This window comes from Falco biarmicus, chromosome 6, assembly GCF_023638135.1.
Source record: "Falco biarmicus isolate bFalBia1 chromosome 6, bFalBia1.pri, whole genome shotgun sequence".
NCBI lineage: Eukaryota > Metazoa > Chordata > Aves > Falconiformes > Falconidae > Falco > Falco biarmicus.
Window position 1 is genome coordinate 82,207,253 of NC_079293.1, and position 27,661 is coordinate 82,234,913.

At 38.1% G+C, this 27,661-nt stretch overlaps 1 protein-coding gene across 6 annotated transcripts in view; it reads right to left on the bottom strand.

Annotated features, from left to right (window-relative positions):
• ARID4B (AT-rich interaction domain 4B) overlaps positions 1–27,661 on the bottom strand; it is a 93,787-nt gene that overhangs the window by 43,221 nt on the left and 22,905 nt on the right. For all 6 annotated transcript variants that reach the window (XM_056343833.1, XM_056343827.1, XM_056343828.1 and 3 more), the window contains exons 3-11: positions 20,654–20,764; positions 15,808–15,873; positions 15,112–15,202; positions 10,714–10,793; positions 8,244–8,335; positions 5,819–5,957; positions 2,080–2,159; positions 1,245–1,318; positions 244–389 (exon numbers count right to left, since the gene is read on the bottom strand). In XM_056343833.1, the coding sequence (XP_056199808.1) occupies positions 244–389; positions 1,245–1,318; positions 2,080–2,159; positions 5,819–5,957; positions 8,244–8,335; positions 10,714–10,793; positions 15,112–15,202; positions 15,808–15,873; positions 20,654–20,764 (879 nt within the window). The remainder of the gene's footprint in view (positions 1–243; positions 390–1,244; positions 1,319–2,079; positions 2,160–5,818; positions 5,958–8,243; positions 8,336–10,713; positions 10,794–15,111; positions 15,203–15,807; positions 15,874–20,653; positions 20,765–27,661) is intronic.

A 27,661-nucleotide genomic window follows, 5' to 3' on the forward strand; every position in this document is an offset into this window, starting at 1 on the left:
CCTAACAACTCAGTCTTTTGACTACACGTTTTTTGCTCAGTGACTCAAAGATATTTAAGATTTTCAAGTTGATATCTTTACATTAACTGATCTTTGCTAAATAAAGATTTTGAAAACTGAGAAATAATAATGTTGCCAATGTTAACATGTTAAATTTTCCCAAATGTTCGGAAGACCTACTTTAGTATTTCAGTCTCGCTAATTTTTATCAGCTGTGTATCTATGCCCTTTACTATCACTTGCCTCTTCTTCACTGCTGTTATCCTCTTTTTCTTTTTCATCTTCTTCTTCTTCTTCAGCTTCACTGCTGGAGCTGTCTTCTTTCAATTCTGTTTTCCAGTTACTAGGAACAGTTCTGTTTTTATGGAATTCAAGGGCTTGGTCAAAAGCTGTAAAAGGACCAGCATTTGTTAGCAATGCAGGAGTATCAGTTTGACCATACATTTAATAAAAAAAACGGCTGCACACAGGAGAAGGAAGAAATACTGATAATTAACAATTCCACCCCCAAATTCAAAGAACTTCAACAACAACACTGTGTTGTCCATCCTTATTTGTCTTCCTCAGCCAAACCGGATTAATGTTCTCTGCAAATCAAGTTATTCAGAGCTATTATTAGCTTTATTACCATGTTAGTGTCTACAGACACAAATAAAGATCTTCTGTATTAGGGCATATATGAAAATTTACTTAAGGGAACCCCTACTCCAACAGGTTTTCACTGTGGTTTACGTACATATTTATATGCATACATAAATATTTATACATATATATATTAATCATATATATATTCCAACAAGAAGGAGAAAGCAATATGCACAAGCTAATTCTAAGACACTGATCATACAAACTCAAACTTTCAAATTAATCCACAATTCCAGTTTCTTGACAGTGCATAAACGCAACTTATAACTATTAGGGGTATTATGATAAGCATAACTCTATACGAAGGTCTAATGCAAAAGACTGAACACTAATAACCTATAAATCTAGCATGCACTGTATGATTATATCCTTTGTTTGGCATGTCTGCATTTAAAACAAGTGCAGTAGAGTGGTTTTTTTTTAATTAAAAAAAGTTCCTCTAGATTTTAAGAAGTGTTCTCCTTAAATACATTATGCTATAGGAAAAGATCCTGTATTTTAGCATTTTAAAGACAAACTAATCTACTATAAATTCAGTTCGATTTACATAACAAAGTAAATACATATGAATGTGCTTTCTCATAGAAAGATATTTTTACCTTGTTTTAACAAAGCATCAGGCTTTGGTGAAGTTTCAGTAATCTCCCGAACATCTTTTCTTGGCACAGAAACACTAGATAATTTAGAAAGTGTTAAAAAAAAAAAAAAAAAAAAGTATTTCAATATCCTTTCTGTAAAAGCATTCTGTTAAATTGAACCAAGCACAATAAATGGCTGCCATTTTTTAAATAAAAACTGAAACCTAGAAAAACAGAATTCTATTATCCACCATCAATCCCCCTCCCTGACCAACATGAGCTTAAGAACACAAAGTTCCTTATTCTATTGCAAATGCCACACAGTCCGGTTTTCTTTGTTTCTCTTATTTTCTTTCCTACTTTGAGTACTATCAAATCTATTTTCAGAGAACATGATAAGTAGCAGTTGTAGTCTAGACTGAGATAAACATACGCCTTACTACCACAAAAAAAGAAAGAATTTCTATGTGTGCATGTGGTGCATGCACACACCTCCACCCCCCCTGTAGCTGGATTAGCTTATGGCCACATCTCTGAAAAGCAGCGCTCTGTTCCAACCAGAGCAGGAGAGTCTCAGGCCATTCTCAAAGTCATGAAAGACTGCTTTGTTTGCCACCACTGTAACAATGAAACTAAAGCTAAGACAGGTAAGATTTATGCAACCCATTATTAATAATGCCAAAGTTCAAGACTATCTTCATCAAAATGCAGGCTGTTAACAGTTTTCTAAACATTAGAAAAATCTTGGCAGTGCCTTACTGAGCTTTCTAATGTTATTAATGCTTTACCCAACACATCTCATACAGTATTTCACTTGACAGGTATAGATTTTATTCAGTTATCAACTTCTACTCACAATTTGCCATCCTTGAAAGAGCGAACAAGAATATTATCTTTTTTCACTGCAATATCATCACTACAATCCGGGCAAACCACCTGCAGAGATATTACAAATGCAAAGTTTAGAGAGAAAAAAGAAAAACAAGAGAGTAATAATATATACCAATGCTTCTCAAAAAGCTTTTGGGCTCATTTCTCTTTAGCAACACTGAGATCCCTCAAAACACAGGAGCGGTGACCTCCTGGAATTACTGAATGCACAAGGTCATGCTCGCTTCCTGGAGGGAACTGACGGCTGCTGTCAAGAGACAAGAAAGAGCACCACTCTGACAAAAGTTAGGTACCTGTCACGCCACTACAGCTTATTCTCCTCCTCATCCTAAAAGGAGAGAACTTCCACCAAGTGCTGCCAACTGAGCTGGAGACCTCGTCTAAAACTTCCAGAAATTGCAAGGATGTAATCACACACAGTTTCAAAAACAAATGCCTACAGGATTTATGAAATACAGTTTTATAATGGAGGATTCGTAGGTTATCTACCTAGGAGAGAAGAGTGCCTCAAGTACAAGTATTATGATAGGTATTATGATAGATATTATGATTCTTTAATTCAAGTAGACTAATCAAGTCTAGCACTGAGATAACATATTAATTATCTGTTGCAACTTTAAAAGCTATTTAAGTTTTGTTAAACCAATATAGAAGTTACTAATTAAAAAGTTTCAGGAAATTTCATTAAAAGAAAAATAAATACTAATTTTCCAGAGTTATAGAAGAGAAAAGCAACCCCCTCCATCACTCATCTTTCTTCTTTCAAAACTTGTGTAGCTCCCTGAAAGTTAAGAAAATTCTAGCTGCTACAAAACCCCAAGGAGCAGCAAATGACCGCAGTCCTAATTTAGCCCTGGTAAATACCTCTTCTCTCTTAGACCAGCTCCTTTCAGCCCTACTTTTTCCACCATACACACAAAGATACTGCACAACAAAATGTTTTTTCCCTCCTTACACAGGTCACCAGCCATATGGCATTTTAGAAGGTAAAGTCAAAAGTTCCAACTGATTTGGAGAGCTGCGCATCACACAGCATAAGCTAAAAATAGGCTTCTCGAGAAAAGTGAGACTTAACAGCCTCAGTCTCCAAATGCAATGCATTCTACAGTCTCCAAAGAAACTACACAACTACAACTCACTAACTGAAATGCAGTTTGAGATATAGTTTTCAACAGTTGGTGAAGGTAAGAGAGAGTGATTAGCACCCCCCATTTGAAACAGAGCGGTGCAACCTCCTGGCTCTCTGAAGATGGAGAAAGGTCCTTCTGGCTTTAGCTACTGGTTTTCTAGAAGCATCAAAATCTCAGTATTCAGAAATTCATACAGAGGTTGGGAAACAGCTTACAACAACCTCATCTAGTGCCTTTACATCAAGCAACATCACCTCAATTTTGCCTGAATCAAGTTTTCTAAATTTCTTTGCAAAACAAACTCCACTGAATCACAGGAGAATGAGGGAGATGATCCTATGTAAACTCAATTTTCTGAAAATGCTGCAAGCAGATTTCCTCGCTGCACCTTCCAAAAGCCTTTAAGTACACATTAAAATGAAGCAATGCTATAAGGCTTACTAAATCATACTCTCTGACATCAAGGAGCAACTGCCAGGCCTTTTTGCAGTTACAATTAGCCATTGCTCTCAATCCACCACCCCCCCCCAAAAAAAACCCAAAACAAACCCAAACAAAGAAAAAAACCACAAAAACCCCATGCATGCAGGATAAAACCAACACAGTCAGTCACTGAGTCTGCAGAATAATTCTTACTAGATTTAGATTTCTACAGCTCTACATTTATAAGCGACAGGTTATAGGACTGATATCCAAAGTTTCTACTACTAATCTGAACTGTTATTTGCTGTAAAGGTTTAGACTAATCCCTGAACGTCTTTTCACATAATAAACTTGCACAATTTCCTCTGTGCTTATACACAGAGCTTATCTGCACACAATATAATTAATTAATAATTAGCATAACAGAAAGTTAAAGCAAAATTTATCAGTAATAAGATAAAATTACTTTGTTGTTAACAGTAGATGTAACCTGCTTACAAGGTAAAAGAATGGAGAGGTATAGCTACAGGGGAGAGGATTACAAAAGGAAAAAAGAAAAAAAACCTATTTGGGGCATAAATCTATTCTTTGGCACAACCTTTCAGGTTAAATGCAATATGATGTTTATTTGCAGAGCTATAAACCTGATTACTAAAATAACAGTTAATCTAGGATAAGCTATTTCAGAGTTAACGAGCTCCACCCTCAAACTTTATCCCCCTACTGCTTCTCATTCATCGCAGGAAGCTTTCTACGAAGAACGAGCTATTCCAATCTCCAAATGAAACCCACAGAAATAACAGTGTGTATCGTTAGTATACCCTGGGAGCCTAAGCAACAATTCAGTTCATTTTTAGGGTCTGACCCACAGCTACCCTGAGTAGCACTACATCACTCCCATGCAAGCACAATACCTACCAGAGGGACTGCATGGAAACTGCCACCTGCCACATGCATCACCACAAGCGCTAACCCAACAGTGTGGCATCAGCCACCTCAAGCCAGTCCTGCTGCCCGCTTCTCAGAGTGTGGCTAGGAGGCAGGCGACGTTGCATCAATCTTGATGACAGCTTTCAGTAAAGAAACAGCTCGATTTTCTTGTCTATTACTGAAAGCCTCTGCTAAAGCTGTCATTAACATGGCATCTCCTTCCTGTATATTCTGCCCTCTCCCTTGTTATAAAAAAAAAAAAATAAATAAGACTGCAGTAACTCCTTCTCTCCCACCAACTTTTCCAACAGAAGTCCTGCTGGAAAGCCTCTGGACTACACTACAAGCCGCCAGAGGTGGCAAGTAGAAAGCTGCAGCTGAGAACTACTGCACACACTAAGGGTTAAGTGTGATGGCATCTTTCCAAAAGCAAAGCACAAGTTTTCCTGAAATCAGAGAAACTTTTTAAGCTTTCATTGCCAGGGAGAAATATTCAAATATTTATAATTCATAATAAAATAAAAATTAAAAAGCACAGTAGTAGAAGGTACCACATATGAAAATGTTAATTTCCAAATATGAGTCAGTGTATATGCAATCTTTAGACTAAGTGATATTTTATTATAATTATTATTAAAATATATTTAATCTATTTTATTATAACTATCTTTATGCCAGAATAAAGAAAGATAGAAAATATTTGTACTAAAAGACTACAATGTTATTTTAAAGTAGAGAATTACCAATGAATTTCCTATCTACCACAGTGACAAAGAAAAAACATTTCATTATATTATCAGATGTGTTTATATAGAACAGAGAGAAACAACACCCATGTAATCACTGAACTTCCCCTCTTTTTGCACTTCTTTATACTTTCTTCCTTCATAGAACTTGGTAGTTTAGAATGATGACATGCAATACCCTCAAATTTAGTTCAACAACTAAACACGCTGTTAAGCTGGAATTAGTCAACAATTATGGCTGTTTGGAAAAAATAAAGCCACCTTAGCAATCACTTTCTCTAAAGAAACATACTTACATATATATTGCCTTTGACTATTATGATACAGTCCGATTTGAAGAAACGTATTAAGTTCTAATAAAAATAGATTAATCCATCAAAAATGAAAAAGCCTACCAAACAACCCACCTTTCTTTGGTGCCTAGGAAATTAATTAAAATTTGTAAAATAATAATAAAAAAATATGAAACTCTTACCAAGGCTGGAAACCACAGAGCTTTCTTTTTATCCACACTGAAGCAGTCCACACACACAACTTTCCCTAATAACTCGTCACTTTGTTTCCTATCATCTTCGTCTTCATCGCTGGAAGAGGATGAAGATTCTTCTTCAGGACTAAACAACAGAAAAAGACTTAAAACTCAACTATTCAAAACTTGGCTATTATAATTACAGGAGATCCAAAGCTAATTGTCAGAGGCATAAATAATAGTGACTTGAATTGTCTGTCACGTGTTTTAGGATTAAAATGAATGGAAGTATTTACAAGGATATTATAATAGCAACTTCACAAACTCAAACATTACAAACCCAGAAATGCACACCTACATGTAATACATGCAAAACCACCACCATGCATCCACACGGAAGAACAGAAATGAAATACACTGTCAGGACACTCAAAATTAAAATTCTGCCCTAGTGAAACACTGTTCAGTAATACTGTTGCGGTTGCAGTTTTGGACAAACATTATGCTAAACCATTTTGGTTTTCTTCTTAATCTCACTATGCTTTTACTTTAACAGCCATACAGAATAAAAAGCTATTTTAAGAGAGGACAAATCTCTGAAGAAGAAACATCAGCTATGAAGATGAATAGCGAAGAGAAAAGTAGTCTGTTTATCCTGGAACAGTTCTCTAAAGATATGCAGTGAAGCATTTCAATGACTGTTTCAATTTCACATTGAACAAAGTGCTGCAATGTAAGTAGATGAGCAAAGGTGCAAATATGTTTTGATTAAAAAATGTTCTGGCTCATTGTTTTGACTGTTCCAGTACAAAGTTGCATCTGGTTTTAACCAATGGGGAGTCTACATGTACAAAACTATTCCAATTAAAATCACCTGCAACTGATTTTAAAATAAATAAATAAATAAATAAATAAATAAATAAATAAATGGATAAATAAATAAATAAATAAATAAATAAATATTCAGCACTCCTGGCTCTCTCCAGATATATATGGTTTTACTAGTCACGTTGAAGGTTAATTCTCAGAAAACACACAGTGTGTTCAACGAGCACAATAAGCAGAATTTTAAAAGCTATTTTCCATTTTACAAAAAACAATTTTTGAGTACAAAGTTCAATATTAACAGACAACTCACAGCATTTGTGTAACAGAAGATAAGTGATTTAAAGTCTAAGGTGACTTATGTTTGATTTTCCCCACCCTAATCTTATGTCATCATTTGGAGGGCTAATAAAGCATTGATTTTTTTCCCCTCAACCTCCTTTTAAAAAAGTAGTGATTTCTTCTAAAATACAGTATAAAAATCTTTCAGGCAGCTTTCTGGCGTTTGAGAATCTCTTGTGGGAAAAGAAGTAAAGGACTAGAAAGAAAGCCAAGGTTATTTTAGAAAGACTGTAAAGTTAGTTCAGTTATATCAGTATCTGTGCAATTTGTCTTTTTACTCAGTTCAGACAATATTAATCATAAGTTAAATGTTTTGTTTCTGACATAATAATGTCCTGTACAGTTAGGGAAAACAGAGAGGACAACCCAGCCACAGACACCAAGGATGCTGCAATCACATTCTCTGTGGTATATGCCAGCTTCTTCCATCTTTTCCCTTCAATACGTCACAAATTACTAAACCAGTAATTGAGTAAATTTATAGTACCTCTATATACACAGCGCAATATTTATTTCAAGCTATCAAAAATAGCATGAAAGGGTAATGCAAGCATGAAAACCCCCTTTCTACCCCAGCCCCTACTACAGCAAAACTTTAAAAATAAAACCAACCAACCAACCAACCAAAACCAAACCCACCCACAACTGACAAAGATGAACAGTCAGTGGAGTATTTAAAACTGTTTTTTCAAGATCACAGCTACCAAGAAGTTTGGCACCTGGGAAATCAGGCCGCTACTCTTGAGCTTTGTTTTTCTATCAGTAAGCTTTGCTGCAAACCGCAACACTGTTCACCTATTTCTAAAAGCCCTTAAGAGACCTTGTAATGAGAAACCAAAGGTCTACATGAAGATTCTGGTACCTTCTACAAAGACTTCATATCAGGTGGACAATGGCTGCATTGTAATGGGTCTAATTTGGGTCCAACACATTTATAATACCAACTTTATTACAGAGAAGCTTCTGAATATAGCTTAACAACACATTTCCACTTGGTGTGCCATTTTCTTTTTTTACTGAAGTAACAAAAACAAGAAAAAACACTTTTGCCTGTACCCACTACTATTTTAAATACTGATTACACAAAAACTTCTTGTAATTCTTACATGCAACAATACACGCAAAACCGACTTTCAGTTTGAGCGCTTTTCATATGGCTTCCTGTTTTTTCAATGTGAAGCCTGCACGCAAAATAAAACTCCACACACGCTGAAAGCTTCAGAATTGAATACAGACAGCACAGATGCAAAGACGTTAGACTTACATATGATTGGATCTCCTTCCTCTGTTTGTTTTCTTTCCTATAACAGGAGTCCCAAAGTGTTCAGGATTTGTGAGTGGAAGCTGATCTAATGTCTGTTGAAATGAAAAAATACATATATACACATATATAAAAACATCTGGCATAATTTATTCTCCAAATCATAAGTTTGTATAACCTAGTTAAAGTAATTTTTGTCAATAGAGAGACACTCTCTCATTACAAAAGAAATACAAAAGTTCAGCAGAGATGTCACTGCTTTAATTTTAAAAGGTAATGTGTTTTGTCTTGGGGTTTGTTTTTGTTTTTTTTTTTAAACACTTTTTCCACATCCCTGAATAATTAATTTTTGTCCAACACACAAACAATTCCTCCCAGAAGTCCTGCCTTTGGACCATTCAAAAGCAGAGATTTAAGTATTATCTCTACAGGATGAATTTTCTGCTTGTCCTATTATCAGATTAAACACCCAGTCATCTACTTATAAATGAACAAAGGTCCCCTGTGAAATGAAACTGCAAGATAACTCAGTAGCAGTAGCAGCAAACATCACAAGTTAATTGTATTTTTCTTAGTAATTCAGATTTTGATATGGGAAAGAAAAATTCTAAAACAATTTTAAAGAGCTTGCTATACTGATAATTGAAAAGGTGCTAACTGAGGCTATATTAGCATCAAACCAAAGGAGAGAGAGAAAGAGAGAGAGAGAGAGAAGGAAAGAACGTTCTCCATTCAGGCAAAATGCTAAAGCATCAAGAGGACTTCATGGACATGCAGTATCTTCCTTCCCTGAGACTGCTGTCATCTGTTTAAATTATAACCATTCCAGATTTGAAGGTTCCTGGTACACAGGGTTTTTCTATAGGCACTTACTCCTTTCTTTGAAAGAAGGCATAAAGCTTTCCCAAGTAAACACAGTCCTTCAAATTACACTTCTGAGTTGTGTATGCATTTTTAAGCGTGACACATCAAGAAGAATCTCAGAAGTATTCTGTTTCAGACAGAACTGGACATAGAGACAATAAAATTGGCTTTTTAAATCTTAAAGTAAATGCATGATTACTTCGGAGTGTGGGGGACACACTGAAAGATCCCACACACTCAGCAAGTCAGAGATCAAGCTAAAGCAACATCAGAACAAGACAAACGTGTGGCACTGGTTTAATAACAAAAGAAACTGGAGATGCAATTTTCCCTGCTGAGTAGCTATGCAATCATGAGGTAATTAGAAATACACAACATACATTTCATTGAGGGCTGGTGACAATGAATTGCATATCAGTGACTTCTGGCAAGACATCAAAAGCTAAGACAGTAAGAATGACGATAAAATAAAAGGTAGGAGTCACCTGAATGTAAGGTTTCTTGAATCCGACAGAATAATGTGAAGTTACCCTTGTTCAGCCAAACGCATTGCAAAGCAATATATATACACACACACTAAAACTGTCAACCTGCTTACTATAAAGTAATACTCCTGAAACCATTATTAAAATAGTATTTATGCAACACAAGCAATCGAATTTTCAGGAGTGGTGATCATTAACAAAATAAAATAAAATTTTAAAGGTATTTAATCAAATGAACAGTACAATCTTTAAATTATGGCATTTATATCTGAATCCAGATTTAGGCATCTAATTAGGCCCTCCTCTTTACATGTGTTTAATCCTGACTTAGGATTCTAGAAGGTATCTGAACCTTCGCAAGAATGCAGTTAGCAGGCAACAAGCTCAGCTGACTACAATAAAACATATTTATGTAGAGCAAAGAACCCTTGTCTTCAGTAGCTTTCCAGTAAGTAACATGTTTACATAAATCTGCCCATCAAGTTCAGATTGTTTTATGTAATAAGGAGTAACCCTCATTCTGAAATTTCAACTATTTGAAATTTGCTACAAATGTCTGTATACTTTAATATGCAAGTCACCTTTAAGACATGAACCAGTTTCAAAATAATGGTAACTGTCTTCAAATTAACAGGTAACAGCAACTTATAATTTGCCTTTTAAAAGAAAAGTACCGATCTTTCAAGTTTATCAGCTACTACAAATTACACTTGCTCATCTATGTACAATTCAGCGGAACTTAATTATGTCCAGAGAATTACGTAAATTTGTTCATGTAGCGTATTTTGATTTTTTTACTTACAGATTTATTTTTTTTATATAAAGCAAAGTAGTTCTGTGATTGCAGGTTTTTGTGTGATCTACAATCTATGCACCATTAGAAATACAAAAATGAAAAATACTAAATTCTGATTTTGTTGCTTAACTTACACGATTTAGTGAAATTAAACTGATTTAAATATTGATTTTTAAAAAGAGCAAGCCAGACTCTGCAGACTGTATTTTACATAATCCCCATTTTTAGTAGCATGGATGTATATAACATACTGAATACTGAGGTACTAAAAATAGCACTTTTAAATTTTTCTAAATAAAAAGTTGTCGCATAAAAATTCTTCAATTACCTCGCTTTCAGCGAAATGTCTTTCTCCTTTCAAACACAGGGAAGAGCGTCTAAGAGTCTTCTCATCACCATCATCAAATACTGTCACCAGGCAGGAAGAGAAGCAAGGAAAAATAGATTATTTATTTATTTATTTAAATCCAGATATTGCTAAGTGATCGATTTAGGTGTCAGAAAGAATGAGATATATTCCTGCAGCCAGGGCTTAAAACAAAGCTGCACCTGGACACTACTGCACATTCAGTAAAGCATCTGCACATACTGACCAAATACATAAGCTGCTGTCTCACCACAGCTACTCCATGCTTGCATATCTTAAATGCAATCCTAAGTAGCAGCTGAGCAGACACCTCATTGATCAGGACATAAAATTAAAAAACAGTGCATGCCAGACTTTAAAAAACATTGTGCAAACATTTTCAATTTTTACAGAACATTATTACATAACCAGGAGTTCCAAAATATTCAAATGGAAGCTATGCTTACTGTGGAGAAACATAAATGGGTATTTTGAGAAAGAAAGTTACAGTTGAATGCCATGTGATAGTTCAACACCTTTCTCTGCTGACTTCATTCAACCGTGCTATAAAACAAATGTCTAAGAAAGATGACCATCAAAGTGCAGACAATCATCAAACCCAGCTGTAGTGAGAGAACTGGAGCTCCTGGTTTCCATCTGCTACCTCTGCTATCACTAGGATCAACTGGAACCAAGTTCGTAACAGTTGGCTTCAGCTGTATGCTTTATACTTTTGAATCTTGAAATATGCTGCACACATTCAAGGTGGGATCTTCAGAAGCTGATAAACTAGCCATGTAAGAAGTAAGCTTTCATCAAATTTTCTACAGCTGCTTCATGGAGGAAAACTTGGTGCTAAGTTTTAACTCTCAGGCTATGCCTGCACTGTTCAGTGAGACAAGAACTGACCTCCTCTCCCCTCCCCAGCAGTGATAACAATTACATTCTTTTCCCCATACTGCAGTGACCTTGAAGACTTTTGTGGGCATGAAAACAACCCCAAGATTAGATTAAAATAATACATTAAAAAGTTTCAGCGATTTCTTAATATGTGTCTTTCATCGTCATTCAAATAATCCCTTCTGTCCGTCAACAGTACTTCTGATTCTGTCAGTCTCATAAGAATTCAACCATGTGGCAGAAAACTAAAAATATGTAAACTCTTTCACAAACAAGAGTCAAAATAACTGTGTTAGGAAAATGGCTGACAACCAGCAAAAGATACCTGGCAAGATCAGAGAGATTAATTTTCAGCCATGTCTGGCTTTCAGATAGTGGGTGCTATACTCTATTTTCAACATCTACTAATTTAAATTAAAAAATACAAAAAGCAACAAGGTACATCAGAATTATTTATTGGTATTTATTTGATATGAAAGTCACTCTTACCTAGTTCTGAGCATTTTTCATCCCTATGCAAAACTCAGTACTGATGATGAACAAACTTCCCTCCCTGTAACTACCATTCCCCAGTCTATTTGTACTACAGTAATTGTGGAGTACTGTTTAGTGATAAAATATCAGTTATAGATGCCCATCTGTCATTTCAAAATTCGTTGAGAAGTATCAAGGGCAGGAACAGCACAAGAAAATACACAGATTTGGAGCTGCACCTCAAATGGTCAACACATAATTAAGCCCCCCCTTGTTTAAGTGAAGTAGAAGGCAGCAGGTTCCTAATTCAGTCTGTGTTAATTAACCTAACAGTCTCCTTACATAATGACAGATTAAAAAAAAAAAAAATCTATCCACTTCAAGGGATAAGCTGACTACAACAGAGGTAAACCTATTCAGAGCTAGGTAGGTAGCCACATTATGTGTCCTATTTGGTAATCTGCTTGTGGCCTCTTCCCTGCCAGAGGGATTCTTAATCTTGTTCCGTAACATGAATTCATTCAAAGGAAAAGCTTCACCTCCCTGCAAGACTTGTGTGGCCAGCATAGCACATACGGCTGCAATGCATGACATTCTAATCTAATGGAACATCCTCAAAACAATCTACTGAGGAGACAGGAGTGTAATGCATTTTGAAACACCTATTCTGAAACTGCAAGGGGAAAAAAAAAAAAAAGGCAACCAAATGAAAATAAAACCACTTTGAATTCTGAGAAAAAGCAATATAATGACAAAAAAGTGCAGAAGGGGATAAGACTAATTTTGAACATGCACAATTCTACATTTTTAGTAAAGCAATCCCATGTTTCCCCCCCCAGTAAACACAGAGTTAAACATTAATAATATCATTTAAACTTTCTAAACACACATTTATATGACTAATGAAACAGTATCTAGTTACCAGGATTGGAACACCTCAAGTTTTTTGAGGAATTCTTATATGACAGGCAAATTAACTAAGGACACTTCATGTATTTATAACTATGCTATAGTAACTGTAAAAGGCTTTACCAGTTTTGGTCTGCCAGGGTTTTTTTGTTTGGGGTTATTGCTTTTTTTATGAATTTAATTTAGTTGCTATCTTCCTTTGGTAGGAAAGTAGTAGCACCAAAAAATACATGTAAACCTAACTTGATGTCCAATTTTATTCAGACAACATCTCATGAATACAAGACAGACAGGGATGATCTTAAAGCAACCTTGCTTGTACTTCAGTGCTGAAAGTGTTCTCAGGCAGCCCCCAAATGGTTATTCCATGCTTCTGCTGCACTGGCATAAACAGTCTTAAGCAACAGCTTCTGGAAAGGTACTACTTCAGCTCTGTCTGTCCCTTCACAAGGTTTTTCACCAAATCATAGTTGTTTTAGCCACAAAATCATTAGCAACATAAGTAATAAGATACTTCTCAAAAAAGTGCTCGGACAACATTAGATAACTGCTGGTTAAGATATGCGCTAATTCTGAAATCTGGTAAATGGCAACTCCCTTGAAGTAGGACTTTCACTCAGATCTGCAAAGTCATCACTGTCTGTAAAGATAATTTCGGTCTCATTTCACTCAGCCTCCTGACAAAGATTACTCTAATCATCCACTGCTAGAGTTACTTCTCTCTCAAAGTGCTTTTACACAGCCAGCAGCTGTGCTACTTTTACTGATTCTGCAAGGTCAACATGCTTTTGTCTACTTTTATCTACAAAATATGGTTTCCAGTCTCAACTCTTACATCTCTTCGTATTTCTCAAGTTCAGGATTTTTGACAGACATCTACTTTGATTTAAAGACTGCAACTCCATGCAACCTACCTTCAAGATTTAATCTGCACGGACTCCTATCTTACTCTTCTTGCTGAACTTCTAATGTCACACTTTCTCAGAAGCGTAACATACAACACAACATAGTTCTAACACCAGCTATACCATTCTGTTTTTAAAAGCGCTCATATCTGATCCACTTCTATACTGCTTACCAAAACACTGTCTGTAATGTTAATCCTTGCCTTTATACCTCATGTTTCACCCCATCCTAACCTGATCTCTCCTCTACTCATACATTCTACTTCTCCAACAAGAACACAGATATATTTTCTGCAACACATATCTGAAAGGTCTTAAGTAAACTTACAGCTCTATTCCTTTCCAACAGGACTATGACTAAGGAAAGTTCGTCTTTCCCTAGTTGTTCAGCATTGCCTCATCAACAACAAACCTCAATATCTCAAAACAACTGTCTCGCTAAGGTTCTTTCAAGACCTGGTCTTCATCTTCCCATGCCCCAGTTACGTGCCAAAGACAGGAATACGTAGTTTCTGAAGAATCAATACATTTCCTGTATACCTTTAAGACTACCAGTACACAGGTGGAATACATGTTGTCATTCTACAGCTGACCAGTTTTCCCCAAGACAGACTAATCTGCTGCTACATAGTAAAGAGCAAACCCATGTTGTATAAATTTAAAATACATATTTAAAGGAGAAAAATATATATATTTCCTTGTGGGCATGTATGGATACGTCATCTAAAGTCTGAAATGTCACATTAGAAAATAAGGAAAATGAATGGGAGAAGACTTCTTTAAAAAACAAGCTATCACTGCTTTTACAGCAGCTGTTACCAGGATTAGGCCTGAAAATAGCGAAAAATAAGTACTGCAACTTAACATTTTGAAAGCACTTCTATTCCTTTTTCAAGGAACTATGACAGCATACTTTGCTCCAGAACATTTAACAGTAGTATATTAAATATCTAAGAAGCAGTTACCAATTTATAGAGCAATTTACTAGGTCTTTATTTGGGGTCCCAGTTTCACATTGCGAGGGGTACCGTTTCTTATACAAAACCCAAACTAAGACGTTTAGGTTTTGGAGGGTTTTTTTATACAGACTTTGAATACCTAGGCATCTCCAAAAAAATCTCTCCCACCATGCTTAAGATATGTCCAGGTCACAGGCTTATTGTTATTCAGATACATGAATTATTTCTCTTACCTACAGTGTACCAACTTGCATCTGTTAATTTGTTGATAACTGCTTCCTGGTATGTTCCATCTGGATTCTTCACTTCCACAACAGTTCCTACCTAAAATACAAAAGCCACTTAGCACTGGAGAGCTTCTGAAACAGGCAATGAAGTTAATAGTTTTATATTCAGCAAACAACAAAAAAATTAATTTCTAACCTATTCCTATGTTAAATATACCATATTTTTCCAGTTTCAATTGGATATATTTGTATCCCTCAAAACTTCTTTTACATTCCTCTAAAATAAGCCAACTAACTGAGCTAATTATTTCCTGCCAGCAGGTGGGGAGCAAGAACCAATTTGAGTGATGTCATTCTCTTGTGTAAGAGCTTGCCCATCAAATCCTCTAGCCGAGTTTTCCAAAGCAAGAGTGACTAAATATCAGAGCCAGCCAAACTTCTTAGCTTTAAGGCCAAAAAGAACCAAGAGGCTTGCATCAGCCTATATGCTGCATGCCCTTTAACTACAAAGGAAAAAGTTACCATGGAAAGTATACTAACTATAGCTTTACAGCATTACCTTTTATGCTTTGTGATCCTATCTAGCCTGCGTAATAAATCGAACCTTCCACTTTGACCCCATACTGCATATACACATTTATGCCAAATACTGCAAAAGAACATTTTTCAAAGCATTAGCAAAATATAAAACAAATATATTACCTTTAAGGGACCCTTTATGTGGTCATCCTGCACTTCCACTGTTGAAGAATCATGTCGAAAAGTTACCTAAAAAAGATAATTCAACTGACAATCACTTGATAAAATTGAGCAGCATGAACACATGCAGATGTGAATAGCCCTTCTCTTACTCTCGTCTTACCGTTAGTCACCATAATCATTCCACTTGCTGAAAATTGTTTCATTCCTGTATTTTAGAAATATGAGGAGACATTTTCTGAGCCTTCAAAATTCCTAAAATATTTTTTTGTCTTTCAGAACAGAACCATTACCTCTGAAGGAAGTGACAACAATGTTTAATAGCTGCAAAAGATCTCTGCAGTTCTCTTAATGATTTGTAGTGCTCCAGTACCTCAACAAGAAAGAGTTTCAAGAGTTCTGTGTATAAATAATTTTAAAGAAACATTTATATTTCAATGCTCTGAAATCAAATAGTTTTAGCACTTACATCCAACCCCCTATCATGGGCCCTGTGTGTGTGTGCTTTTGCTGATTAAACTGCATGCTCCTCACTCGTGGTTGAAAGACTCACACTGCTGTCAACTAACCAAAACTAACCACCCAAACAGCCCTTCAGTTAATGCCAGCATAGCCTACACACTGCTATAGTTAACCGGAACTAAATGCACAGATGGTTAACTTTTCAGTCTTTCAGAACTGGAGTAAGTAAATCTCCTAAGGATTTCCAAGGTGTCTTCCCATGTCATTGGCTATGCCTTTAATCCTATCCTCATGAGGACATGCTGTCCACAAAAAAAAAAAAAAAAAAAAAAAAAAAAAAAGGTCTGGAAAGTCAAACCTACAATTAAGTTATTTGTATCAAATGCTACAGATATTCACCATTTATTTCACTTAAAGTTAATTTGGTCACATAAAGTCACAGGATCCTCCTTTCAATTACACCTGAAGTTTTATTTCCATTTCCACTCTGGTTTTAAAGTTCAGGGAAACAGAAAATTCTGGCATTACATTTTATGCACATTTGTACATTTTATTAACACACACAAATGATGTTCTTTAACATTCACCAGAACACACACACTTGGTATATGACGTTTTATTTACCATTCACAATAAGTAAGAATGTAACGTGAGATTCAGCCATGTAATAGTAACTCTCAACTACAGCAATTCCACATTAAATCTGAGGACTTGGTTCACGAGCGTCCCCAAGGTTATGTTCTCACTATTGAGAGTTTCTCAGTAGCACACAGCAATAGCAGTATTTCCTTCAGAACAAGTGTCCTCTAACACCAACTCTCCTACTTAGCCTCCTCAGGTGGATAGTTTAAGGAGCTTTGTAAACTTTGATAGGAGCAAACAGACAAGAACAGCACCTACACCCAGGACTAAGGAGAGCCTACCTCGACTGCCTTGTTCGAAAACAAATGCACTAAAATACTTCACTGCCTTCCAGGTGCTACTTCATGATATAGTCACCTTGTCCATCTTCTGTTAGAACCACAGCAATACACATTGTTGTTAAAAGTATGTTCTTTTTAGAGCTCCATCATCCCACCTACTGATGGCAACTACTGTGCCCACCAAAGTCCCACTTTATAACCTGAAAGCCAGGCAAAGGATTTAGGTTAGGAATCAACTGAGCAAACTACCCTTCTGAACTTCAGCCTGACAGATACAAGTATTTAGTTCCTCTCTTTTGGGGGCTTTATTTAGAAATCAAAAGTTCAGCTCAGATGCAAAACAATCTGAAACTTGCAGTCACTATTGGCTCATATGAAATACCCACTATATCAATTCTGATCTAAAGACATCTGTTTTTATTTACTGTCTGTAATTATCTTAAATGTATTTTACAGCAAAACGGAACTCTATCCAAAACCATGAGCCAGCCGCAATGTACTATGATGAAAGGTAAACAGAGCAAATTGCTATTTGTATTTCAGAATGTTTTTTCTTTTTAAAGGTGCCTTGGGGCTTTGACTCTTTTTGGGAGAGATTTTTCATACCAACTGTTTATGCTTCTTGAGATATTCATACACACTCAAAAAAATACTGGTTGTTAACAGAAAATATTGATACTCCAAACTCAGTGTAACATCACTGGCCTTTGTTGAAGCTAAGAAAAGCGCCATCAGTATTTCTTATAGTGGAGTTTGATTCCCACAGTATTTATCAGCGTGGATCCTTTCTGTCTCAGGCAAAAGATTAAGATGTTCAGCACACGATCGACCTGTTCCAGATTCAGCTGAACTTCCCTTCTCTTCACTGTCCTGAAAAAGAGGGTCCTGGTAGGCTCTGTAGAGCAGATGCTTCACTAGTTTCTAATAAAGACCTACACAGAAAACAGTGTCTTCTGAAACTTTTGTGGAGGGTGTCCAAATACAAGTGGGTGTGATGACGGTGCTAATTGTTTTATGGGACACTGTCAAAACAAACTGGCTTAAATAGCTCTCTAAGGCAAGCTGTAACAGATCCAATGAAGTGGACTACCACTCTTCTAACAACCAAAGTCTTGCCCTTTAGTAAAATTTGTACTGCCTTCAACACTTTTCACAACTCCAGGCAAATCTTACATTTTACTTGCTTTCCATGACAAAGTAATGCAGTTACATTGTGTATCCTTCTGTACTATGTACAGAACCTGCCGAAGACTGCTAAACTGTGAGATACAGTACTTATTGATACTGAAATGATAAATAACTCATAGCATCACATACATCATTGTGATAAACTGAATAAAGTTATTGCATTGTACTGGTGATGGAATAGTTAGTATGAAGGGTTCCCTCAAAATATTCTAGGAAACGGAATTTGACAGAAGCCACAAGCAGATAGAAGGAGACACAATTAAATGTATTTTACTTGCCTGAAGATGACATACTCCATATTGAAAAAAAATGCTGCCAACCTCCTTTCTCAACAGAGCATCTAGTTATAAAGCTTAAATGAGAGCTTCAAGCTAAAACTGGTGTTATGAAGTTAACTTTTCTTTTCCTCTACTAGTTCTAGGGGACTGGGGCATAAAATGTATTCGGGGCCAGAAGAAACTGTTAAACAAGTGGAAAATAAATGCAGCAGATAAAACTACCAAAATTCCGAAGTACACCTGATAATAAGAATTTGGTTAGATCTAGTACTGAGGAAAGTCTGCACGTGCCAGAAGGAGCACGTGGAGAAGATTTTTAGATAACATCAAGAGGTCACTGTTAAGTTTAGGGAATGTATGTTCCTGGTGGAGGAAAGACAATGTGAACTGCACTTATGCAGAAAAAAATCTCAACCACAAATCACATTGCTCTGCAAAGCCACAACTGTACTGGGGCCTAACAGCCCTAAGCTACACAGTAACAGTGAAGACGCACGCACAAACTTGAATCTACAGGGCTTCAGGCACAGCCTCCACAAACAACTCACAATAAAAATTCTATTCCATTTCATTGCAAGATCTTTCTGCAAAACACGGCAGTGACCAAACTGCAAGTAATAATCCCATACGAAAGTATTAATCAGTAAGTGCAAGTGGCCATCTGAAGAGCTGAAAGGAGTTAAGATTGCACTGATCTAGGCACAACACAATTCCTGTACTTAAATACTGATACTAAACAACTTAAATACCGATACTTAGTCACTTAAACACAATGGTGCTGTAAAGCACAGACCAGCTGATGCTGTTAAGAGTTATGACTAATGAAATGAAAAGACCACTAATTTGCTCTAAAGGCTTTTTAAAGATGTAAGATTTAAGACTTAATAGCTTCTTGTTACAGTTAATGTTATTATCAAATAAGTGACAACAATCCTTCCCACCAGGGCTTTTGGAGATAGCCTGCTCTCTCCCTCATAGATACTATAGGCAAAAATTGGCCATACCATGAGGGCAGATTCAAGCAATGCATGACAATTTATAATGGAGGCTCTTCTGTAACACATTATCACCGCTCACAATTCACACATTTTCAGTTCTATTTGCAGTAGATAAAATAAATCTGCCACTATAACCCTGCTGCAGAGCAACAATCTAATTTATGTTTCCTAAGTGCTTCTGATCCTTCCTCTGTTGTATTTCTGTATGAGGTTAAGAGGCAGAGCAGAAAAACAGTACCTGCTCTGACATTAGAAACTTTTAGGGCAATATTACCCAAACAGAAATATAAGGCCATTCACCAGTCTAGACTTACTATATATTAAAAACAAGCTCAAATATTGTTCTCTTTATTTCTAGAAATGATACTTTAAATTTCCAAGGGATGTTAAAATGTATCTCTTATATTCCCCTCACCACAATTTTTATTTCTGCTGCATGTGGCTTATATGGATTCATTCAGTCATTAACTAGTCATCACAAAGATTAGGCAAGATCCCCTGCTTGCTATTCTGTAGGACTCAATATGCCAAGCCTTTGTTGCAAGACAGCAGGATTCCATCTTATTCCTGAAGCATTATCTTGTTGCCACTGCTAAATGACAGTGACCTGTGCTCCTAAAGTAAAAGAAACCATATTAAACCTACTTTGAGGAGTTTGGGCTATTTTCTGATAACATTCTCCCATGCATAAGCCTACATTTGTTGTGTTTTGATCAATTACTTTAAGGTCAGCCTGTGGCATGAAGGCCACAAATACTGGATGCAAGCGGATGACAAAGCAGTGAAAGCAAAAGAACATACTGAATTGTGGGGGGGTGGGGGGAACCCCTCCCCTCCCAACAGAAATAGGCCTACTGTTATTTCACAGCTTGCACTACCAGCCTCCAAGGAAAGGACAGCCTCTTAGCTGTCTTGAGGCTATAAAGAGGTTTCACGTTGTGCCATTTTGAACACTGATGACTTGCCCCCCCCCCCAAGTGTTTGCAAGAAAACCACATACCTTGACTTTGACAAGTCTTTTTGCTGTCTTGATCTTGGCTTCACAGAAGGCTCCCCTATACTTCGCACTCACATCAGTGCCCACTGTGAGATAGGGAGGCTCATCAATGGCCTGGAAAGGAAAACAACTGGGTTTTAATCACTGGCCACTGACAATATAGCTGTCATGGTCTTGATAGCTTTTGCAACAGAGCATTACGAAACAGCCCAATAAAACTTAACTTCACAGTGTATGTGTATCACAGCAGTAGAAACACAGAACACAACACTAAGCTCATAGGATGACTACCACAAAATGTAATAAACGGATACCACAGTTGTCTGCAACAAGCATCACATAAGCCTCCAACTTCTGCACCATTTGAAAACATAGCAGATGACCAGTTCTGCTGCAATGGTGAAGGCCAACCAAGTGTTCTACCTTCTCTTTTCACTACCTCAAGATCCGATGGGTCTCATGAAGACATTAGTGTTTATTCCCCTCAAATAATTAAGGTTCATTTTTCATTACCAAGTAGGACAACTCTGAAGAGACTTTTGCTTACTCATTTTTTCACCTGGTGGGTGCTCACCAGGAGAGCAGCCTGAGGGGCAGAGTACAGCAGGAGAAAAATGGTGGGATAGATGGCACAATGCAGGTGAAGGGCCCAGACAAAAGACAAAGTTCTGTAACAACCAACGGAGGAACAGGTGACACCCAAACAGGAAAACAAGAAATAGAAGAGGAAGGAAGGAAGTGTTTTCTGGGGGAAGGAGGAGAACGTGGGTCCAATTAGTATGCAGAGTGAGCTCAGTGAAGGCTCTCTCCCTTCAAAGAGGTCCCCCTTATCTCATACAACCTCTCCTAGTGTAATCTCGGGGAGGAGATTCTAGATAACTGAACCACCTCGCTATCACTTCATAGAATGTGGGTCAGAAGAGAGAAGGCAGATGGTGACAAGCAAGAGGAGTGAGGTACGGTTCCAAGAGTTGCAAGCCTCCACACAGCCCCAAACAAGAGCTGGGAAGAGAGACCTAAGCCCTTGTCTAAGCCCATGTTTCTGCACCCCTACAGATTCAAACACAGCTTACAAGAAGAAACTCTGGCACATCCAGGCTCTCTGTGGGAAGAATATAACGTCCTTCACAGGTCTCAGAGCTACTATTTGATACTATGGTGCTTGAACTCATCATCAGGTAATTCCCACTGGCGGTTTCCATCCCCAATACCTCAGAAGTAAGGGCATGCAAGCGTGTACCTGAATGATTCAATGATAATTTTTCAGAAATTTCTTTGAATTGAGAGACATGAGATGCTACAGTGTTAACCCTGTATTAATGATTTTTACTTTGACTCTGCTCAAACCTACCTCTCATTTTCAGGGAATAGAATATATTTCAGAGTACTAGAAAACTGTTGCCAATCTGCACTTGTTAAGATCACCAGAAGCCAGAGTACTCTAATGAATCCATCCCTCTCTCACTGCATGCATGATGTGTGACTGCATGCAGAGTGGTAGGGTATAGTACTCTGGTAATACTATACCCATGAACACATATTTGTTCCTATTCCAGACTTAGTAACAATAAAACTCAACTGAGACTAATGAGGTATCTGTTAAGACTGCTGAGATTCTGAAATTCATTCCCTCCTTTCCTGTCTAAGAGTAAGTGTACTTGCCCTCAAGGCAAGCTGCAATGCTTTTCTCTTACTGCAATCAGAAGGATGCTGAAACAGGGACTTAGATAATGGTAAATCTGGTTTTCCTTACTACTTTCAGTATAGCGCACTAGTATGGCTGCTTCATAGAAAATAAATCTGAAAAGCAGGAACTGACTGACTTGACTGACTCTTGCAAAGTCAGTAATGCCCTAAGAGGGGAGCACCCCTCCTGCTCTCCGCTCCACCCTTTAGTGAAGAAACTCTTTCAGCACTACAATGTTGATAGCCTTTCACACCAGTTGATCTTGCAAACAAAAGTCATCTCAATACTCTATGCTTTCTTTCAACAAGATAGACAGATCCCAGATGGGTCCACACAGATGCACATAGTTAGAATTCTACAAACACTTCAAGTTGTGTCGGTATCAGTCTATACCTCCCTATACAGCCAAATTAACATTATGAGTTGGTCTTTGCGATGAGTTTAAGTTACAGAAAATAAAGAACACTTTCTCTTCACTATCGCTGAACATTAACTAAAAAGAAGGTCTACAATACTGGGAATCAAGACAATCTGAAGCTCTGGCCTTTAACTGCTTGCAAGTTTACGGCAGAGGAACGGGCAAGTCAACAATCAAACTTTAACACAGGATTTTAAAATCTTACTGACTGTAATCACCGATATTAGTGATTACTTTATCACTACTCTGTCTTATTTTTAAAAGCTTCTTCCAAAAAGAACATTCATTTGAAGAACAAACATCTGTGAGAACTGGTTTATGTTACTACCACACCGGGTAATTTCAATCCCTAGTCTATACCTCCTTAGTTTTATGATAGCTAACGCCTTTCACTGGAATTAGTTAATATTTACCATTGTAAACAGAGTAATTTCAAATAATAGCAAACATATGGACCATTTGCTTACCACTGTAGGTATGTTTACTAAAAATACAGTACTGGAGTGACTTTTGAGAGGAAAATTTATACTGATGAAATGCATTTAATTACCACTGTGAATCACTAAACATTTTAAAATAACCATGTGAAAAACTTCAGTGGATGCACAGAGGAAATTTTCCTGCAATTTTATTCTTCCACTGAAGCACAAGTTACACGGACTTTTGCTCCCCAAACTACTTAACTGAAATTTTCAAAATACTTACCTCATTCTGACTGATAGTATCAGCTGAAAATGGTAAGTTAAAACATCTAGCAAGATGTGATGCATCACAGAGAACGCAAACTAGAAAAGTAAACATTAATGATCAAAGTCTGGCATTATTATCAGATCATCCTTACCATGAATTTGTCATTTTCACCAACTCTAAATGAGTCACCTGTTCTCAAGCAGGATTTATTCAATTCTACCAAAATTAGATAGAGATTAAAAATAAGTATACAGCTATTTTTACCCTTCTGTTATCCCTTCTCTGCTTTGTGCTTACATCATTTAATAGACACCCTTACACTCAGAGTGAATGTCCCTTTGCCTATTTAATTTTAACATGCTTCAGCAGGATTTGTTTTCATTCTTTACCTGCTCTTCAGTGCAGGTTACCATAAAAAAAAAAAGTTAAAAATGCAACTAAAATCTGAGAACATAGTTCAGGATTCTTGGAAAAGGTATTACAAGCATATTGAAATCAGCAGCACTGCAACGGTCTTTAAGGGAGAAGGGCAGACTCATTGTTGGACTACCCTACAATAAAATGTTCTGAGCTTCTTAAGGTTACTAATCTTGAGACAACTCTACTAGTCTCATATGTTGCTGTCTCCAAATCTCTGTGCTGTGGTCTCAGCCTTCATTTTATTTTAAAACAAGGTAATTCAAATTTACATCATTTTATACCCAAACATAGCATCTTGCACTTTGTAAGTAAGAATCATCTTTGCAGCAGCTTGTCATAAAACCATCTATAAACTTCTGCCCAACAGGAAAAACTGAAGAGTATGCCCAGCACGCTCCATCATGCATCTACAGTGAGATCAGAGCTTCATTCACACCAGCTTATAATATACATCCTGGACTTCTTCGCTCTCAATGTTCCGGTCTCTATTACTCTCTTGGAATAGCCTTCAGTTCACACAGGGAGGAGGAAGGGAAAAGTGAAGCTGATGGGTTTTGACGGTCAGCTGATGGCTGAAATCTCTAAGTTTGTTGTGGTCGTTTGTTTTATTTTTGCACTAATGGCAGAAGACCGGTATTTAAGATCCTCATTGAAACAATTTACCAAGCAGGCGCTTACATGAGTGATCACTATTCTGTTCGCATTAACGACTGAGGCTAGGCTACCAGGAGGGGGGCTGGCTTTGTGGGGTGACAACGGGGCATGGACCATCCTTCACCCAAGGGAGACCTGTGGAGGGCTGTATCCGAGGCCTGGCTCCCTTGGGAGCGTGGGACCGCGGCCAGGCTGGGGGCACGGGGGGGCTGTTAAGAGACGGGTGGGCCCTTCCCCAGCACTGGCTCCAGCGGGGTGCTCCCGCCAAAGCTGAACGTTACCAGCGGCTGGAGCAGCTCCTCGACGAGCAGCTGAGAGCCGCCTCGATACTCCAGCTTCCATAGGGCTGCGGGAGGGAACGGAGCCCGGAGGGCATTAGGTCGTGCGGGAGAGGAGAAGCGCAGCCGGGCACCAGCACCCCCCGGGGACCTGCCTCCCGGGCGGGGCGGGGGGGCAGCCCCGCAGCGGGCCCTGCCGCTTTAAGAGGAGGGGCCCGAGCCGGGAAGCTGCCAGAAGTTTCTGGCTGCCCGAGCCAGCGCCGAGCGCTGCCGCCCGCCCTCCCCGAAGGCGCCCAGGGCCGCGCTCCGGCAGATTAAGCGCGGATTGCCGTTAAACTAAATTTGTCCCCTTAAGGCGATTGCCGGGTAAAGCCGCACGCAGGCCTTCCCGGGGAGCCGGCCGCTGCTGGAACCGTGCCCCGCCGCCACCGGGCGCCGCTTCCTACCCCGCACGGCGGCCGGGGGGAGCCGAGCGGCGCCGCCGGGCCCTGCCGCAGCCGGTAACGGCGCCGCTGCGGGCGCCTGCAACGCGGTTCGTGCCGCCCCGCCCGCCCGAGACCCTCCGGGGCTGCCGCTGGGGCCGCGGCTCCGCAGCAGCGCTAAAATGTGTATCGCGCCGTGCATTCTACAGCTGCAGCCAGAAACCCCAAAGTTTTTAACGATTTCTGGCATCCTCTTGGATGAGCAACAAGGGATAAAACGAACAGGGCTTCCTGCAGTTTTGCGCTTCCCATTAGGAAATCCAAGCTAATGCGCAGCCGACCTACTACTACTACTACTACTACTAAACTTTGTTTTATTAATGGCAATAGGATGAGTAGCTTCTTTGCTATCTCAGTTCACAACTGCTGTGGACGGACAGGATTTTCTATATGCAGCGCAGGCTGCCGCAGCTGAAAAGCCGGTTTACCACTTAAATAAGAAGCGGTCTCTAGGTGACCAGTCAGCAATTTCCACCAATTCAGTGGCTGAATTTTCTTTGGCAGGCAAAGCAGGCTGCTGGAAGGGTTCCGCTCCAGCCTTCGAGCTGATTATACTTGGAAGGACTGATAAATGGCTAGATGCCCACATCATAAAACAACCTGCACATCTTCTGAATTTGGACAGTCACATCAGTACTAATGGTTCTGGCCTTAGCAGTTCAAGAGAGAAAACACACGGACCCCTCCAGAGCACTTTGGAATAAACATCGTAACAGTGCAGTCTTAAAATGGTAGCATCATGCTTTTACATACCTTTTAAGGCTGTTAAAGAGGTCAGTTTTCCAGTTTTTCTAGACATTTCGATATTTTCCATCTATGTGGGATGAAATCATCCCCACACCTCCTCTTTTAACTGTGCTGCATTACTATATTCAAATTCCTTTGTAAAGTCTGTTGTGTCATACAGCAGCTGATAAAATTGCTTTACATTGTCCTTTGCCTATAAGCATGTCTAATACAGTGTCTGTGAATATATTATTTCTATCTCCTAATCTGTATTCCTCTGCACCACGCACTGGATGTTCCAAGTAAACCACATGAAAACAAGATTAAGCATTCAATCTAGAAACATGCTTAGTAGGGAAAGCCTGCAGGACTGCTTTAAGATTAATATGCAAAGAGAAAACTGGGTCTGTACCTTCCCTTTGTCTTCCATATATACTAAATTTGTAGAGCCAAGATTTCAGCTTGTATTAAACATTCAAAATTCAGCATTTATCTACTCTATGAAACTCTTGAGCCAAGAACTAGTGAAACATTTTCAAGAAGCCAAAAAAAAAATTTTGTAACACTCAACAATCCCACAGTGATTTGTTTTAGTTTTTAAACGGAAATTTAACATCTGATTATTTTCAATAACCAAGGTTCAGGAAAACGCTTGTTAAAGATTCAAGACCCTCTCTCCCCTTGCCCCCACCAGACATCTACATTGATTCTTCCGAGTTCAAAAAACACACATTGCAAGGCTCAAGATCTTGAATTTTTTTTTCTCATCCATTTTAAGCAAGACAACAGTGGCAAAACTGTTTTCTACCGTCTATGGTATTCTGAAGTTACCTTTCCAAGGGAAGTGCTTTCTCATAGTTCGCACATCTTCCATAATATAAAATGGAAGCACCCAGTTTGCAAGCAGTACCATTAATCGCATACATCCTTGACTACTCCAATTACAGTCATCCTCAGTCCCACAAATCAGTGAGAAAACCCTACTACTTCAACCCAAAACCCAGTCAGATCCTTAAGCCTTCTAATGAAGGGGAAAAGTTTCACATAGCTTACAATTTAAACTCCCATTCCATCCCGCAGAATTAGCAGCGACCCCAAAGTCATTCAACAGGGTTTCAGAAACTTTTGGGTCAATGAAGGCTTGGTAAGACTCAATTTTCAAAATGACCGTCATTTTGGGGAAAACAAGGGTAAATCCAACATCTCCTAAACAAGTTCTGAAGAATTGTTTTCAAGAAAACAGGTGAAAAAACCACAAAGAAACCATTAAAAAAACCTTCTCCCCAATTACTAAGATACTTAATTTAACTAACGATTATTACCTTAAGTATTTTCAAACTGCAGTAAGATCCACCCAACAGCAGAGATCTGCCCACACACTGCAGAATCAATCTCTTAATAAAGAAAATTACTGAATGTAATTAAGAGCGCAAGATTTTGCTTACAGCTCAACCTGCTGTGGTTAGAACACTCAACTTTAAAGTAACAGCAGATATCTTCCGGAAAAAACTATTACTATAGCACATGTAATATACTCCATTTGGCAGATGATAGTATATTTATAGTTGACTTCAAGTACTTTCCTTGTGTATTTTCAGAGGGACAAAGATGAGAAACTTCTATAAACCTTTCTACAAACCTTATGTTACCGAGGCA